At 44.1% G+C, this 16,649-nt stretch overlaps 1 protein-coding gene across 2 annotated transcripts; it reads right to left on the reverse strand.

Annotated features, from left to right (window-relative positions):
- Positions 1 to 5,135: 5,135 nt before the first annotated feature.
- Pthlh (parathyroid hormone like hormone) lies at positions 5,136 to 16,160 on the reverse strand. 2 transcript variants are annotated; one of them, XM_032907300.1, is made up of 4 exons: positions 16,104 to 16,160; positions 15,784 to 15,909; positions 10,039 to 10,461; positions 5,136 to 5,624 (listed from the first exon to the last, which is right to left on the reverse strand). In XM_032907300.1, exons 2-4 carry the CDS (start codon positions 15,882 to 15,884, stop codon positions 5,615 to 5,617), a joined length of 534 nt encoding a protein of 177 aa, XP_032763191.1. In that variant the 5' UTR covers positions 15,885 to 15,909; positions 16,104 to 16,160; the 3' UTR covers positions 5,136 to 5,614. The 2 variants fall into 2 exon arrangements, with proteins under 2 accessions (XP_032763191.1, XP_032763192.1); XM_032907301.1 differs by lacking the exon at positions 16,104 to 16,160 and having other exon boundaries at positions 15,784 to 15,975.
- Between the last annotated feature and the right edge of the window lie 489 nt (positions 16,161 to 16,649).

A 16,649-nucleotide genomic window follows, 5' to 3' on the forward strand; every position in this document is an offset into this window, starting at 1 on the left:
ACCTGGGCTTCCTGGCGCTCTCTCTCTCTCTCTCTCTCTCTCTCTCTCTCTCTCTCTCTCTCTCTCTCGTGTGTGTGTGTGTGTGTGTGTGTGTGTGTGTGTGTGTTGAAGGGAAAGACACAGAAAAGTCAGAAAAAGAAAGAAAATGAGAGAAAGACACAGAAACACATGGACTGAGATAGAGGTAGAAAGACAGAAATAGAGTGTGAGATAGACATGAGAGACAGAGGCAAAAGAGACCTTTAAAGAAAGAAAGAGGAAAAGCAAAATAGAGACAGAGGAAATCAAAGAAAGAATGAAAAAGAGACAGAGATAAAGATATACACACACATGTACACACAGACATACACCTTACACACACATGTATACATGTACAGACACAGATGTACACATATACACATGTACTCACACAGACATGTACAGACACACTCACACACATGCATGCAACATACAGACATGTACACACATATTCACATGTGCAGACACTCACACATACATACATACACAGACATGTACACACATATACATACACTCACACACACACAGAGAGAGAGAGAGAGAGAGAGAGAGAGAGAGAGAGAGAGAGAGAGAGAGAGAGAGAGAGAGAGAGAGAAAGCAAACCTTGGAAGAGGAGTCCCCTTAGGCTGAAGAAGCTAGTAGGACAGAGCCCTTGGGGAGCAGGAAGCAGGAAAATGACTGGAAGTAGAATTCTCAGAACTCACAGTTTCCTTGAACGCACTGACAAGGAAGCAGAACTCAGCTTTCCAGTGACATTGGTAAGCTTTTGCTAACACTCTAGCATCAGATAGAACTTGCCGTGAACACTTTTTTTTTATTCTTTGACTGGGCAAGCTCTCCTCTAAGGCAGGGCTTCACAGCCTGCAAACCAGACTAAGAATCCCATTTCTGTGGATGTCGAACATACGGTGAGGAATGACAGATCGTGCTAGTGCACATGCACAGCAGGTCCCCAGAAAACAATGAACACTCACTCCACAACTATGATACTTTGTTCTTTTTGACACAGTAGTTTTTTAATGTTGTAAAATGCTACAAAGTATAACTTTAACTCTAGAAGAAGATGGCAGTTATGGGTAAGGCTGCCAGCTCTCTCTTTTCCCGTGCTGGGCTGGCCAGGCTACAACTCTTCAGTACTTGCAGTTGGTGTTGATGCCTGGTTTCACCAGCCCTTGGGATGAATGAAAGGAAGACAGATGGGAGCTTGGAGCTGCTAAGTTCGTGGGCCTTGGCGTGTTATTGTTTTGCATTTATTTTGTAGAGCGTGGACCTCAACAGAGCTCTTTCCCAGCAGTTTTTCAATGACAACTTTGCAGTCCTTGACCATCAATTATCCTACTCAAATGGAAGATGGGTGGACCATTTTTCTTTTCAGACCCCCAAGGCTGTGTGTACTCGGCAGGGAGTAGGAGTCTCTGTAGTAGCCTCTAGCTAACAATCCATTTGTCAAGGGCGACATGCCTCATGTTTATTCCAATTTATAAAAGTCCTCCAGCTCTTAGGAAGATGTTTTGAAGTTTAATTAAAATGCAATTTAAAAACATAACACATCCACATCACACTCGTGTCAGGGACTTACACAGAGACGCAAATGTTCACATCCTGATGGCGGTGGGTCTGGTTAGGAGCTGTGTACATTAATCTTCTGTCAAAGGAGCAGCATGGCTCGTCTGCACACTGGGCCCTGTGGGTAACTTCTATGCCGTGTATTCACGGGAAGAGAACCTGATATTTTAAATTCTCCTCCCTTCCTGTGGGAGGTTGCTGTACCTTCAACACAAGCCCTTACTTCTTGTGCTTATGGAGCTGGAAAAGTCCCTGTGAAACCAGAAGCTGAGGAACAGAGGGCACTCTGGTACGCAGCGGAGAGCTTGGTGTTACTCCCCAGGCTTCCTGTTACTGGAATAGAAGGGCTCGAGGTGGGAGTCAGAAACACCCCAAGCTCAGAACCCATTTCTGTCTTCAGAGGCTTTGTTTAATCTCTTACTATTTCGAAGTCTAAAGGAGAATTTATTGGACACCTATTAGACAGACAGTTTCTGTGCCAAGGCTGCTGTGTGGTGTTGGGTATTGGACATCGGACATAGAAATCTACAAGGCAATGAGAGAGGCAACACCGGTTAGTGGGTTGGTGCCTGTCACATGGAGGCAGAATCCATTGGAATATCGCTTAGAGTTTTCACCCTGCCTTTGAAGAGCTCACTTGAGATTTCATGAGTAATGTGGAACCTGGCAACTCTGTAGCAGAATCTTTGTGGTAGTCTTGTGTGTAAAACCTTCTGGGTCAAGAAAGGAAGGGAAGCAGGAAGGATCGGGACTTGGGATGACCTTCATCTTTAGTTTCAGGAAGTGTTTTAGGAACACTTCCTAGTTCAAGTTCCCAATCCGATCTCCAGAACTTACAGAAGATGAAGGCCCTGCTGGCTTGGCTTCTGTCCATAGAGAGTTCTGAATTCCAATGAACTTTGTGGGCAGAGGGAAAGTAGCAACTAAACTATAAGGAAGTTGTTCTGGAACTCACCTGTAGATTACACAACTGTAACAGCTTGGGATGAATAAGAATTCTATCGAGAATGAGCTCAGGCGCGTTAAGGCTGGTTACACACCAGTGATGGACCGTTCAATGTTTAGTTAATGGACAGGTACAGGATAGAAATTAAAGTCACAATTGACTCTTGTCTTCCTCTTGGGCCCATTATATACTGTGTTAGAGCAACTTGGATTTGAAAACATTGACTCTTTTTGTCCTTCTGTGAAGTAGGCATAGAGTGCTTGAGGCGTCTTTAAGCTGCTTTGTGTACCCATACAGTCTAACCATCCAGTGATTCAGTCTTGCCTTCTAAGAAAATGCTTAGTTTCTTTGCACTTTCGACCCGACCTGGCCAATAAGCCAAAACTAGCATTTGTAAGGCAGAAGGAAGATGCCTGTGTTGGCTTTTAACTTTTTAAAAGATGATACTGTTAGCCTGAGGTTTTGCTTAAAATGTAGCTCAGAGTATCTGAGCTGTGTTACAAAGTCACGTTTCACAATGATGGCTAAGACAGCATGGGTAAAGCGTACAGTTTTACATACAAGTGTCCTTGTGTATGTGTCCTTTGGAGCTAACTCTTCATTTATAAATATGTTGGGCGTTTAATTAACACAAGAGCTCTGTACGAATAAAGACTAAGTGTTCCACAGGCAGATTTAGCTTCTTTTGCTTGTTTCTGAGTATTCGGGTCAATTCACCCCACTGTAATTGCCATTGCTTGGTGAGCATTATCTAAAGCTGTAGAGATGTAGACCATAATTTGCTGCATTTCTGTAGGTTGACTATTTGTGTTTTTCTGAAGGTAATCTTGTTTCCTTCATATTCATATTTCATTCTACAGTCCTTTTTGCACAACTGCCAGGGAAGCCAGGGTGTGTCTAAAGGTAACGATGGTATCAAGAATGCTTCGGTAAGAATTGGTGATAGAAGTCCGCACAGTTCCTTTTTCCTGCTCCTAGCACTGGGCTACTTAGAAAGATAAACTTAAAGATGGCTTTCGTTTAAAAGGGCAAGCACGCCTCATTATCTGAGTATTTTCCAAGTGTGCCTTCTGGAAACACAATTTTCTTTTTCCTCTCTCTCCCTCCTCCCCTCTCTCTCCTCCTTTCCCTCCTCGATTTGTTCTGAGACACTAAGACTGGGTCACTCTATGTAGACCTGGATATCCTAGAACTCATTATGTAGAACAGGCTGTCCTCAAACTCATGATGGAGGTATACTGGTCTTTAACTTCCAAGTGCTGTGATTAGAGGCAAGCATCACCATGCCTGGCATAGAAACACATCTTTCATGGAAACAACGTATAAAGATTGGATACAATCATTCCAAGGTTTAGACTCTCAGATGGAGTTTTACAAAATAAGTTGGAGCTGTTCTTGGAGGTGTTCCAAAGAACTTGCACACACAGGGCTAGAGTATTGTACCTTAGCCTCTGAGTATTCCTTAGATATGAAAACCATCTCTGACAAATCCATAAGAAGAAGTGAGTACAATATCTTGTACTTACCCGCCAGTATAGCTTTACAATTCTTACAAATAGTAAGAAGAGTCTCCTGAAGGCTATGAGACCCAAGAGGCAACACTGATAAAGTCAGCCCAACCCTAAACTCTCTCTGATTCTTCCCTTTTCTTTCAAAAAAAAATGCACACGTGTTGTGTATCATTTCACAGTTTCATGTAGATGGTAGGATGCTGATTACTGACAGAACATTCCTGAGCGTGGGTGTGCTTGACTCATAGGATTTGGGTCTTACACTGAACACATATAAGGAACACAATTTTGAGTCAGGAGGAGGTGGTGGTGGTGGTGGTGCACACCTTTAACCCCAGCACTTGGGAGGCAGGGGCAGGTGGATCTCTGAGTTTGAGGCCAGCCTGTTCTACACAGTGAGTCTCAGGACATCCAGGGCTACACAGAGAAACCCTATCTTGGAAAATAACAAACCAAAACAGAACAGAACAGAATTTCACCAGAAGGTAGAGAGAGGAAGAGAGTGAAGTTCACAGTGGACATGGGTTCCCTGTGGCATTAACAGTGTGCTGTTCTTGACGTTAGAGCTTCTGCAACTGAGACACAGCCTAGTGATCCTCCTCTGACAGCCTGTTGACATGTCCTGTGGCTTCCAAACCTTTCTCTCTTCTTTCTCTAGGAGGAAACCATAACCAGCAGAATTCCCGAGCAGATCTTTTATTATTGTTATGAATGAGAGCAAGCCCTTGCAAACTAAACTTTACATTGGCAAAATTTATTCAGAGTCTTCAAGTCCTGGGCCCACTTCTCTGGGTTTTAACTCTGGACAACCCTCTTTGACCCTTTCTCCTGACTTCTCTGCTTATTTTTTGCCCTTTCTTGTCTTTCTTTTCAACTTGAAGTTTGGGCTGTTCAGCCATTCTATTGACTTGAACTGAAATATTGGACAAAATACATTTTAAGTGGTTTTTAACTAAAAGCTAATGCGGACACATTGGAGTAGATGCCCACACAAACACATGAAGCTTAGGATTTTATTCAAGTAGAATTTAAAAAAAAATTGTACTGTGTTTCTCTGATTAGAAACCTTAAAGAATTAAAATCAGCATTGTAAGTCACGGTGTAATTAGATTATATTTTATTAGACATTCTTTACAAATTTAAAATACTGCCATTTTTACATGCGCAGAGGGAGATCAGTCTAGATAATTATATTTCAGAACTCATCAAAATGAACCACAAAATAGAGACACTTTTTCGCGTTAAATTCATCGACATACTTGATATGTATACCTAAAGTGCATTATGTTACAAAAAAACAGAGTCAGCAGCACCAAGATACATTTACAAAAAAAAAAATCAGTTGACAAAATAAATTATGGTAACAGTGACAGTAATAATTGGATTAGCCTTGGCAAAAAAAAAAAAAAAAGAAGGAAAAATATTCACATGACCCATGTGCAGTTTCCTGGGGAGACAGTTTGATCCCAATGCATTTACAGTATGTACAGGCAATAAATACGTCTAATACTTTCCATATGTTTACTATTACAGAATCCTGTAACGTGTCCTTGGAAGATCTTCGGTGAAAGTTTCAATGCGTCCTGTGAAGACAAGGAAGGGGGAAAAAAAACGGAGATTAATCTCTCTTGCAGACCGGACAACACGCGATTAAAAGACGTGAGCGAAAGAGACAGGCAGGATCTCAGTGGGAAGAGAAGGCGGGACCTCAAGGCGCGCCCTACGGAAAGTACCGCTTGGGAGTCCACCCGACTCGGGAACCTCAGCTATGGCTGGAGTCCTTGATCCAACTGAGAGGTCAGTGTGGCACAGACAGAAAAGAGGGCCTGGATAACCAGCTGTGGTCAGCCAGAGAAAGGAGAAGCACGCTGTCTGCCAGCGGCGTGTCAGGAAAACATTGTGATGGAGGATCTGGAGGCGGAGACAAGCTGGGGCCTCAGTCACCAGTGTTCCTCACTAGGAAGTTTGTTTTTCAGCATATATGACGTGAGTGGGCCAAAGCCTGTTTATTCTGCCTGGACGCTCATTTAGCTGTGGACTGTGACGCTGGTGGGCACAGGACGCTGGACACACACTGAAGGAGGGGTCGTTAGCCAGAACATGCCGTGTTCATGGGATGCGACCTGTCAACTTTTTTGAGCTGTCTTTACACACTCATTATGAGGCTGATACTGGATTTTAACTTCAGGGACAAAAGCAAGAATTATTTGTCTCTAGTAGTTTGGCTCAAATGGATTTTTTCAAAAGAAAAAAAAAAACGTCTTTTAAAAGAAAGTCTCTCACTGGATAGGCCATGTCAATCTCAAACTTGCAATCTTCCTGTCTCAGCAAAAGTCTATTTTAAGTGACCAGACACCTAGGAATAAACTGAGTTACTGTTGTTCTCTCTGTCTGTGTGATTACTCAGTTAGTGCTGGGGTGGGGACTATTGTGACTGTGTGTGCATGGGGCTGGGGCTCTGAGAACTTCCTGCTCCCTCTCTTTGTAAAGTCTATTTCAGTGAAAAACACGCTCATTTATAAGGAAATGCTTAGGGAGTAGGAACTGACTGTGTCATTGAATTAACAGGCGGATGTGTGGGTGGAATCTTACGCTGCAGACATGTGTGGGTGTGGGAGTCAAAAAGTCTCGACCACTTTGGCGTGTCACATGCAACTTTAAAGAAGAGTTGCTAACATGTAGGGAGTCTCATGAAGCTCTCTCTGTCTCTCAGTCGTTTTGATTGGGTTGCGATACTTAAAGAACTCCTAACTGCAGAGAAAGGGAGAGTTTGAGATTAATGTTGGAACTGGAAGGATGTTAGCAGTAAAGCAAAATAATAATGATGATGATGATGATGATGATGATGATGATTCACTAATTTGTTCATTACACCTACAAAAATGTCTCTTTCTAAGTGGCACTTATTGGATTGAGTTTAAGATAACAAAAGTGGAAATAATAGCATTTTGAACAATTATTTTTCTCAAAGAGAAAGGAACAAATTTTCACCCTCTCTAGGCTTTCCTTGGCTCTGTCTTTATTAAAGGTACATACTGGAAAAGCCAAGTAAAATGTTATCAAGTGACCAGCATGAAAAGAGGTGTGTGAGTGTATTTGTGTGGTGCATGTGATAGGTGGGTGGTGTCTGTAAGTGTATGGTGTGTGTGTGTGGTGTGCAGTGAGTGTGTGGTGTGTGTTTGGTGGGTGTATGTGGTGTGTGTGTGTGGCATGTGAATGTATGTGTGTGTGTATATCTTATGTGTGGCGTGTGTGTGTGTGTGTGGTGTATGTAGTGTGTGTGTAATGTACATGTGTGTATAACAACATATATGTGACATGTGTGTGTATGTGTGTTTGTGGTGTGTGTGTGGTATGTGTGGTGTACGGGGTGTGTGTGTGTGTGGTGTGAATGTATGTGTGTGTATAACATATGTGGTGTGTATGTGTGTGTCTATGTATGTGTGCATGTGTGTGATAATGCTAATGTTTAGAGTCTGAGTTTTTTGGTCACTAAAAAGCTTTCATATTTTTCTAACTCAGTATTTTCCAAGCCAAAACATGATTTTCAGAAATGAGTCCCTAACTGCATCTGGGCATCTTATGTCAAACATCAAAAATTTTAATGCAATCATAATGCTAATATGTATAAAATACAATATATATAAAGTTCCTTTGAATGTTTTATAGGAGAGGAAACAGGTAAGTTTCCCTGAAGAAACTATATAATAATGTCTACTAAAGCTCACACCTGCCACTTCGTCAGACCTCTGAAATCATCATAGAGCCCCGACTTAGAGAACCAGTGTTCTTAAAGGGCTGGTCACTTACAAATCTTTAAGATCTTTAATCGAAAGGTTTCACTTGGACTTCTCAGTCTGCATGTCTGTGCACATTTTGGGCAGCACACTCCTGGATCTTACCCTTTGTGACTACTTTCAACCTTGTGCCTGGCTCTGTTTGGGACACTGCCTTTTTTTTTTTTTTTTTTTTTTGCTATATGCATTTTAATGGAGGTTTAGCACCAGGCATAAGAATTGATGGACGTTGATTGTCAATTTCAGACACCTGAAGATGAGCACAGACTTTAAAGGAAAGAAGAAGCACTCATTAAAGTTACTGATGCTTCTGTTTTTATAGTTCTATATAGACACATGTATACTGTGAGGTAATTGATGAAGGCAAAACTCAACGGAAGGTTTTGAGTGAGCTACAGATATATACATTGTATTTACATCTGCAAGTACCCTGGGTACGTCAGTGAGTCAGCTCAGGTTAACTAGTTGCGGAGTAGAGCACTGCTGTGCCTGGGAGTTCTCAAATGTGGTTGCACACTGAGTAACTAATCTGCAATGGATACAAGGTAACTTCTGTTTTATTTATTGTTTGTTAATGGATTTGGGTAGGAGGGGAGGGGATGGAGTATTGTTTCGGATTCCCCCTTGGAGCTCTGTAATCCTGTCTGTACCAAGTGAAAGAGCTGGAACAGCCACGGGGAACTTTAAATAACGTGATCACGGATTGCATGCGATGTGCGATGTGCGATGTGCTCTTGTGTGGCTTTCCTCCTCCTTTCAGACCTCACAGAAGTTCCACACTGAGAAGTAAAAACGCAAAGCAAAGCAGCAGGTCCTATCAGTGGCTGTGCATGGAGAAGTCTGAGCCAACGCAGCACTTGTCTGAGCACTAGGAAAGGGGGAATGAACCTAGCTGGGGTGGGGGTGCACAGCCCAATTCCACGAACTAACTGAGGTTCTCCAGTTGTGAGGTGTTTTGGTTTTCTGTGTGGTAAAATGAAATTAATATCTGTCCCCATTTGCCTCATAGAAACTTGGCCACTTGCCATACAAAATACATAGCAAACCCGTACATTTATATGAAGTAAAGAGAACCAAGTCTGTAGATGCCACAACAAGGGCTGGAAATCATGTAATTGCATGCAATTTTCTCTTAGCTCCATGAGCTTGGTACTTTGTCATAGAAGACAAAAGCCAGTCTGGCTCTTCATTTGCTCAAGGTGGTGGATGTTAATGTTAGACCCGAGACCTGAACCTGAGTTACTGAACTGTTACCTGTGAGTGCTCTGAGCCCCTGCTCATGTGAGAGAGGGGTAAGCCAGCTGCAAGATGTGGCGTCTCCTTATTCCTTACAGTGTTAGCAGGGGAAAATCATGCCAGCTTGTGCAAAAACTGAATCTAAACTAAGACTGAAAAATATCAGAACCAGTTCTTTTTTTTTTTTTTTGAGTTGGTTGAGACCAGCTCAGTTAAAAATCAAATAAACACAAAGCCTGTGTTTCAAAAAAGTAACTTAATTTCTCCACATTAAAATAAGATGGAAACGTAATGAAATGCAGTTAATTGAACAATGTGAGAACGGCTCAGTTCTTATGTGAGACACTACCTCGCCATGCTGATGGGGATTACCAATGACTTCCTCTTTGAAAACAAGGAATGAAAAGCAAGAAATAAAAAACTATCAGGAAAGTTTTCCAAGACGCTGACCTGAGGAACAAGTCTAATTTCCCAGAAAACCATGATGAGGCTCATCAGGTTCAGAAGCTCAAGTAAGGATTAAAATTACTATGACTCTGTTGGCAGGGAATACTTATAATTCCAGCTTTTGGGAGGCTAGGGCAGGAGGGTTGCTTTGAGCTCAGTCAGCCTTGGCTTGAGGAAGACCCTGTGTGTGGGGAGGAGTGAGGAAGACAGGAATCAGAGAGGGGAGAAGAGTAGGGAGATAAGGAAGGAGGGAGGAGAGGAGGGGAGAGGGTGGAAAGGAAGGGGAGAAGGAAGGGAGGATGGAAGGGAGGGAGGGAGGCGGGGAGGAAGGATGGTTGATTGGGCTGGTGGGAGGGAAGTAGGGAAATTAAATTGTCTAGCAGGCTAACCAGGAATGGGACTGAGATTGTGGCCTAACTCATGTAGTCTCAGATCAAGATACAGAGGATTCTGCATCTCTGGGACCCAGGCCGGTGGAGGGAGGGGAGCCCTACTGAGCACAGCGGACAGACAATACCTTGAGCTGGGCTCCAGCGAGGTCGAGGTGGTGGAGGTGTGGGGCTGGGGGTCCTCAAGCAGGCCACTCCCAGTTGTGCCTGGCCAGGCGGACCGAGTCCTTCGCTTTTTTTTCTCCTGTTCTCTGCGTTTCCCCGGCTTGCCCTTCTTCTTCTTCCCGGGCGTCTTGAGTGGCTGCTCTTTGTACGTCTCCACCTTGTTGGTTTCCTGAGTTAGGTATCTGCCCTCGTCGTCTGACCCAAACCGCACGGGGTGGTTTTTGGTGTTGGGAGCAGGTTTGGAGTTAGGGGACACCTCCGAGGTAGCTCTGATTTCAGCTGTGTGGATCTCCGCAATCAGATGGTGGAGGAAGAAACGGCGGCGCAAGTCTTGGATGGACTTGCCCTTGTCATGCAGTAGCTGGTGCTCTGACACCGCGCGTTTTCTGTCGGGGGAGAAGACAGTTGTCAGCTGAGGACCTGCCTGTGGGTTACTTGAAGGAATAAGATGGTGAACAGTTGCCCTCTAGAGTAGGGAGGGGAGGTAGGGAGGGGGGACCTGGGAACCAGTCCCCAAGTCTCGCCGTGGTGGGAAAAGGAAATTTTGGGGGGATTCATTTGTATAAAGTAAAGGGGTCATCAAATTTAGCCCCCACGATTGCTGACAACATGATTCAGTTATGCTCAGAAACTAGGCTCAGTCACAGAAAACGCTTGCTCAGTTCAGTCTTCAGCACTGGAAATATACACTAAAGAATAAAATAAAGTAAGTTGCCCTGAGGTATTGCTGCAGGAAATCTAACTAGGAGAGGTACCCTAAACCATGAGGATTCTGTCACAGTTTCCAGAGTTCTGTTGGAGAAGCAAACTCAGGCGTCTAGTTCCCAGCTTTTCCGGGACAGATTGAATCCTAGGAAATGCAGATGAATTTGCTCTAAGTGAGCGCCCTCCAAGCTTACACGCACACACACACACACACACACACACACACACACACACTGAGACCATGATAACACAAACAGCTGAAGTACCAAGTGTGAGAGTAAGGCAAGAAGACTGAGGGAGGGCTGAAGGGAAGGCAAGGCGGGTAAGAGAAACATTGCGCTAAAGAATGTAACATTTGTGAACACCGCTCAGCAGGAACCTGTACGTGAAGGTGAAGGGAGAAGAGGCCAAATAGGTAAGTTTCCCCCTGAAGTAGTAGCAGCAAGTGGTCTATTTCTGAGCTCTGCCTCAGTGAGCTCCACCTATTCCTCTTAATGTTTTCTTTTTAATTAAAAGGTGAGAGGGACATAGGAAGATGGTGAACACTCATAGCTTCAGTGCTTAGAAAGCTGAGGCAGGTGGATTGCCTTGAGTTTGAGGGCATCTACGGTTTACACTAGTCACTATCCGTTACGCCAGTCACCGGGCTTGCTCCAACTCACACTTTCTTTTCTTCTTTGCCCCCCTCCCCCCAACTCCCGTTCTTTCTTTTCTTCGCTTTAGATCCCCAAGTGCTGGGATCATAGGTGTGCACCGTTATCTAAACCTTTTAATTAAGTTTAGACCAAATCCAGTTTTCACCAATAGACCTAGCTCTCTGAAATGGTTTTTCTTCAGAAATATCTGAGTGCATTTCCCGGGCCCACTTCCTGAGTGCTCTCACTTCATTCTCACAAGAGTGTCTGGGGCCTTTTTGCCTTTTTAGTAGAACTTTGCCGGCTCTTCAGGGAAACAGGAGAATAATGAACAGCTTCCTCGGGCCCATTTTAAAGATGGGGAAAAATGAGGGGTGGAGATGAGATGACCCTTTCCTAGTCCAGATGAGGAAAGTCCACAAAACAGGACTCTGATTCTCAAAAGTCCCCAACGTGTTCTCAAGTCCAAGAAAGGCAGAAGCGAGTGTCACAGCAAGGGAACAAGAAACAGCGCAGCGTAAGAAGCACATGAGAGTGGATTGACCCTATGGAGACTGATCCTAATTCTTGAAGACCAACTCCACCCAAGGTAGCTTTCAGCAGCAGTATGAGGAGGCAGGGTTCTCAGAGCTTGGTGTACTGTGGGGGGTGGGGTGGGGTCGGAGTGCCAGCTTCCTTGTAGTAGTTTGGTGTGGGGACTGACTTTAAGCCATATAGCTGGTTTTTAAAAAAAGGTATGACTTCATGAAAAGGAATTTAACAGGGGCCTGGTTTAAATGAGGCATGAAGGAGGCGCTCTTCCTTTCCGAAGGTGCCACATTCGAATAGATTAAAATTCTCTTACTCTGGTAACAGCAATCTGGAAACTTTTAATAGTCTACAAATTTGAGGTTTGGGTACAATGTATTTATATCCTCTAATAACATTTTAAAGGACACAATTACTCTAATGGTGGCTTCCAAAGCACTGCAGTTTAGTATATTTTACCGAAATATCTCACTAGAAAGAATCTTTTGCTGATAATTAATCATTCTAGGGACTTTATTTATTTTCCAATTCCTGGCTGATGTGCTTCTTGTCTTCAAGTTAATTCTCAATTCTATCTCAGCTTGGAGCCAAACCGTTATGGTTGGTCTATTTGCATCAAGTCTCCATTGCCCTTGCCTCTGTCACTGGCATGTGTGTCTGTCATGTTGGCCAGCCTGTCACTATGAGTCATGGCGCCTTCACAACTGAGAAGCTGTACTTTCTCAGAACGGTTCTCATGGAAAGTGCAACAATAGTTTATCCTTGTGTTTTATAAAATGCAAGTAGCATGGTGTTTGGTACCTCTCAGGTGGGGTACACAGCCCCTATCTTACGTACTGTTAAGACAAATTACTTAGTATCTTTAGGACCAACTGCCTTTAAAATACTGTGGAGAACACATATCTGTTTGGGAAATTGCACTGAAGGAGTGGAAGAACACAATGATATCTTTACCATCAATGGGAAATTAGCCCCATGAAATTGTCCAAAGGATTATAAGAAATGACAGAGATGTGTGACGCGAACAGGCAGGATAGCTCTCAGTTGTGAGAAATGAATTAAAGGATTTTCAACGTAGATAATGCTGAAACATTTTTAGCTGCAAATATGGCAGCAATCACGATCTGTAAACATTTCATAGCACAGCGGTTGACATGGATCTTATTACAAACCAAAGTGCCAGCATGGAAAAATAAGTGGATTTATACTTTATCCTTGTCTTTGGTTACTGTAAAAAAAAATTAAAAGAAAAAAATTGGGCAGAAGTTTATCAGAGGTAACTTGGACTTCAGTCAAAACATAGCTGCTCTGCTAGAAAGAAAAACGTTCCCGAGGGAGTTTTCAAGGAGGGAAATGAGGTATCTCAGGGCTGTCAAGGAAAGGGAACAGCAGACATGGAAAGTTCTCTGCCCAAGTTTGTGTGTGCTGATGTGAGGCTCAGGGGAAGCGTTGGGAGTTTGAGAAAAGCTCTGTGGTCCACAGAGGAGACAGGGTTAGGGTGTTAGAGTTAGCATGACTCACAGAGCTCCCTTCCAATCCCCATGACTCAGTAGAAAGTTATTCCTTCATTATGTGGAATAGACCCAATCTGGCCTAAGCAAGACAGCCAACGATGCCTCGGGCTTCTCCATCACTCGGGGTTCCCTTGCTATGGCAAACATGGAGAATCTCTAGCCACTGTATTCATCTACACAGCAGCGTCCATCCACCCCAACTTTCTAGTAGGCAATTTGATCATGAGCCAGCCATTATAATTCACCTTCCGATGGCTTAGGAAGCACACTTACAATAGTCTTCTGTCTCTAAAAAAATACAAATCTCTAACTTAAAAAAAAATTCAATACATTTTAAGCAGTGTCCCTAAAGTTGAACATTAGGGTTTGATGGTAAGTTAGAATTTCAAGGAGCTAGCCTGATTTTGGGAAGTAGTCCGTAAATGGTTTTTTTTTTTTTTTTCCAGCACGTGCGCAAAAATAATGAGTTAAAAGAAAACAACCCTCCATTTGGCTATGATGATTTCGACTCCCTCAAAAACCTCAGCTATGACGTGATGAGCTATTAACATTAGGGATAGGGGTATCTATCTTGTAGTTTGATAATCATAGCCAAGTGTGAGCATTTAACTACCCTATTATATTTCACCTACAAGCAGAGCTAGTGCAGAGTTCCTAGCTGCCAAGTGGTTTCCAAGGGGGCAGTTCTGGAAGATGCAACAAAGAAAGAGTTAAAAACAGATGTAAGGATAGCTTAGTGCTATTTTTATGCCGTCATTGTAGACTCAAGCATGGCTCATTTACTCTCTCTCAAAAGAGAAAATAGGTATTAGGCAACTTTAAAGAAAAAGTTGGCTCTGTTCCAAGACAGAAATTCTTATCCAAATAAATACAGTATGTAAGTGTGCTTTTTTTTTTTCTAAAAAAAAATCCAGCTCATCTGAATTTATATTTGGATGCTAGGTAATTGAATTTCACACAAGTCTCAAAAATGAGCAAAAAGTCTGAAGACAATTTTGAGAAGTAAGGCAGCAGTACACTCACTCTCGGGACAATGCTGCCTTATCTCCAGTACAATGCTCTACACAACTTGCCTTAGGAGATTCATAATAGTTTCATTTTGGTGCCAAGATCCAGACATGTCTAAAGTAATTTCATTTAAAGATTTTTTCTGCCAAACTAATAAGAATAGACCAGAAGCAGGCGCTGAACAGTTGCCTTTTTGTATACCCTCGGGAGTTTACAAGAAGCACCAGGAACCTGACTGTAAATATTAGGTAGAGATTGCTGCTTCTATTGTGAGGTGAGCAAGTCCTCCTAATGCCTTCTCCAGAGCCAAACGGCTCAGTTCTTAAACTTTATGATTTTCCCATCCCGAACAGAGTCTGTGTTAAGAGAATGCAGCCCTAGATGGTATTACATCCACATCGATGAACTGTGCCCAGTAGCCTATCAAGACAGCCAGATTCAAGCATGCCTACTGCTGAGATGTTTTGCTGGCGTACTTGGATGTATGCTTATCTCAAAGTCAAAATCACTCTTCTTAAAGAAAACAAAAACCAGAGACCGAAACGCCAGCTGAGAATGCCTAACTACAACCTTTCAGTCCACAATGCAAATATTTCGACTCCGGATTAAAGAACCGTTAGCAATAATTCCAGGAAAAAGAAAGTTTCCACACCTAAAGTCCATTTTGGACGCAAGCACACCGCCTTCCTGAATGGTATCGATACTAAAGTTGGACATTTGCCACTAAAAAGTTGTTACTACTAAATTATATAATATGCTTTGTTATGTAACACGGTCCTGTTTTATATGCTTAAAATTATGTCATTCATAATGAAACTAGGCACAAAGTTTTTGCTTCTCACACGCAAACTGCCACCCACTTCATTTAGACATATTCACGCGCGTACACACACACACACACACACACACACACACACACACACACACACACACACACACACACACACACAAGCGCAGACAGTTCCTGAATCCCTCAGTTTTCCTGATGAGTTTCAGAACCTCCTGGTGGATAAAGTAACTTTGGTGGTTCCCTACAGGCAGATATCTTGCCGGCAGAGATTCTGAAAAAGAGTCCCTCTTACAGAAAGGCACACCAAACTTGTTTCTTGATTGTCCCTTTTAGGGTCTCACCAGCTCTCTAGCCGGCTCTCCTGGGCTCAGCCCCATGCTAGCAGGTACCCCGTGACTGTGTCTAACTCAGGTTGAGAGCATCAGGGAAGGCTCTGAGCTCTTGGCTTCCGCATTGCTCGCCTCAGCTCGGCCACCTCTGGTGCTGGTCTCCACCATCCCTCACCCCGGAGGAAGACCCGGTACTTACAGCCTGCGACCAAGCCCCTCCACCGAGCGCCCGCGGGAGGGCACGGAGTAGCTGAGCAGGAACACCAGGACGCTCCACTGCTGAACCAGCCTCCGCAGCATCGTGCCGCTCGCTGGCTCTGGGGACCTGCAAGAGTGGAACCCGAGGGTCAGTCCTGGCTCTCCATCTGTCTCTTCCCCGCACTGCCCCTCTCCCTCTTTTGGAACCCCGTGGCTTCCCAACAAGCCACTCCAATGTCGAGAGCATCTCACAAGTTATAAGGAAAAAAGAAAACAAGAAAAAGAAAGCAAAAAAGTGTTTCCGAGCCCCTGAGCACTTACTTTTGTAGGAATCAGCGCCTCCAACTGTGCCTCTCTCAAACCGCACAGGCAAAAAAAGGGACCCGAGAAGGGAAAAAGCAATCAGAGAGTTTCCTCTGAAAGAGCGAAAACCGAACGTTTTACATAGGCGTCGGGGATGCGCGACGCGTTGCTGTGGCTCCCATAGCAATGTCTAATTAGTCTTGGCGGCAGCGCTCTGGGTCGCGGGGCAGGGCGAACCCCTCTTCAAACGCGAGTGTCCCGCAGGAGTCAGCTGTCCTGCGCACCGGGCCTCTGGGTGCACAGCCACTTGCGGCAGAGAGCGTATATATACATAGCTGTCGGTCTACCTCCTCCGGTGGGCTGGTTGCTTCCGGAAAGTTGATTCCACAACGCCCTTGAACAAGTTGCAGGCGCGCGTGTCGTGGATGCGAGGGCCAGGTGGCCGCGAGGGCGGGTTCCGGCGGCGGGGCGGAGCGGCCCAGCTGGGGCGGCGCAGGTTGGAGAGGAGCTGTGAGCCCAGCCTTGGAAGGTTCACACGCTCCGTGGCCAACCTGCTGAGAAGTG

This window comes from Rattus rattus, chromosome 6, assembly GCF_011064425.1.
Source record: "Rattus rattus isolate New Zealand chromosome 6, Rrattus_CSIRO_v1, whole genome shotgun sequence".
Classification (NCBI taxonomy): domain Eukaryota; kingdom Metazoa; phylum Chordata; class Mammalia; order Rodentia; family Muridae; genus Rattus; species Rattus rattus.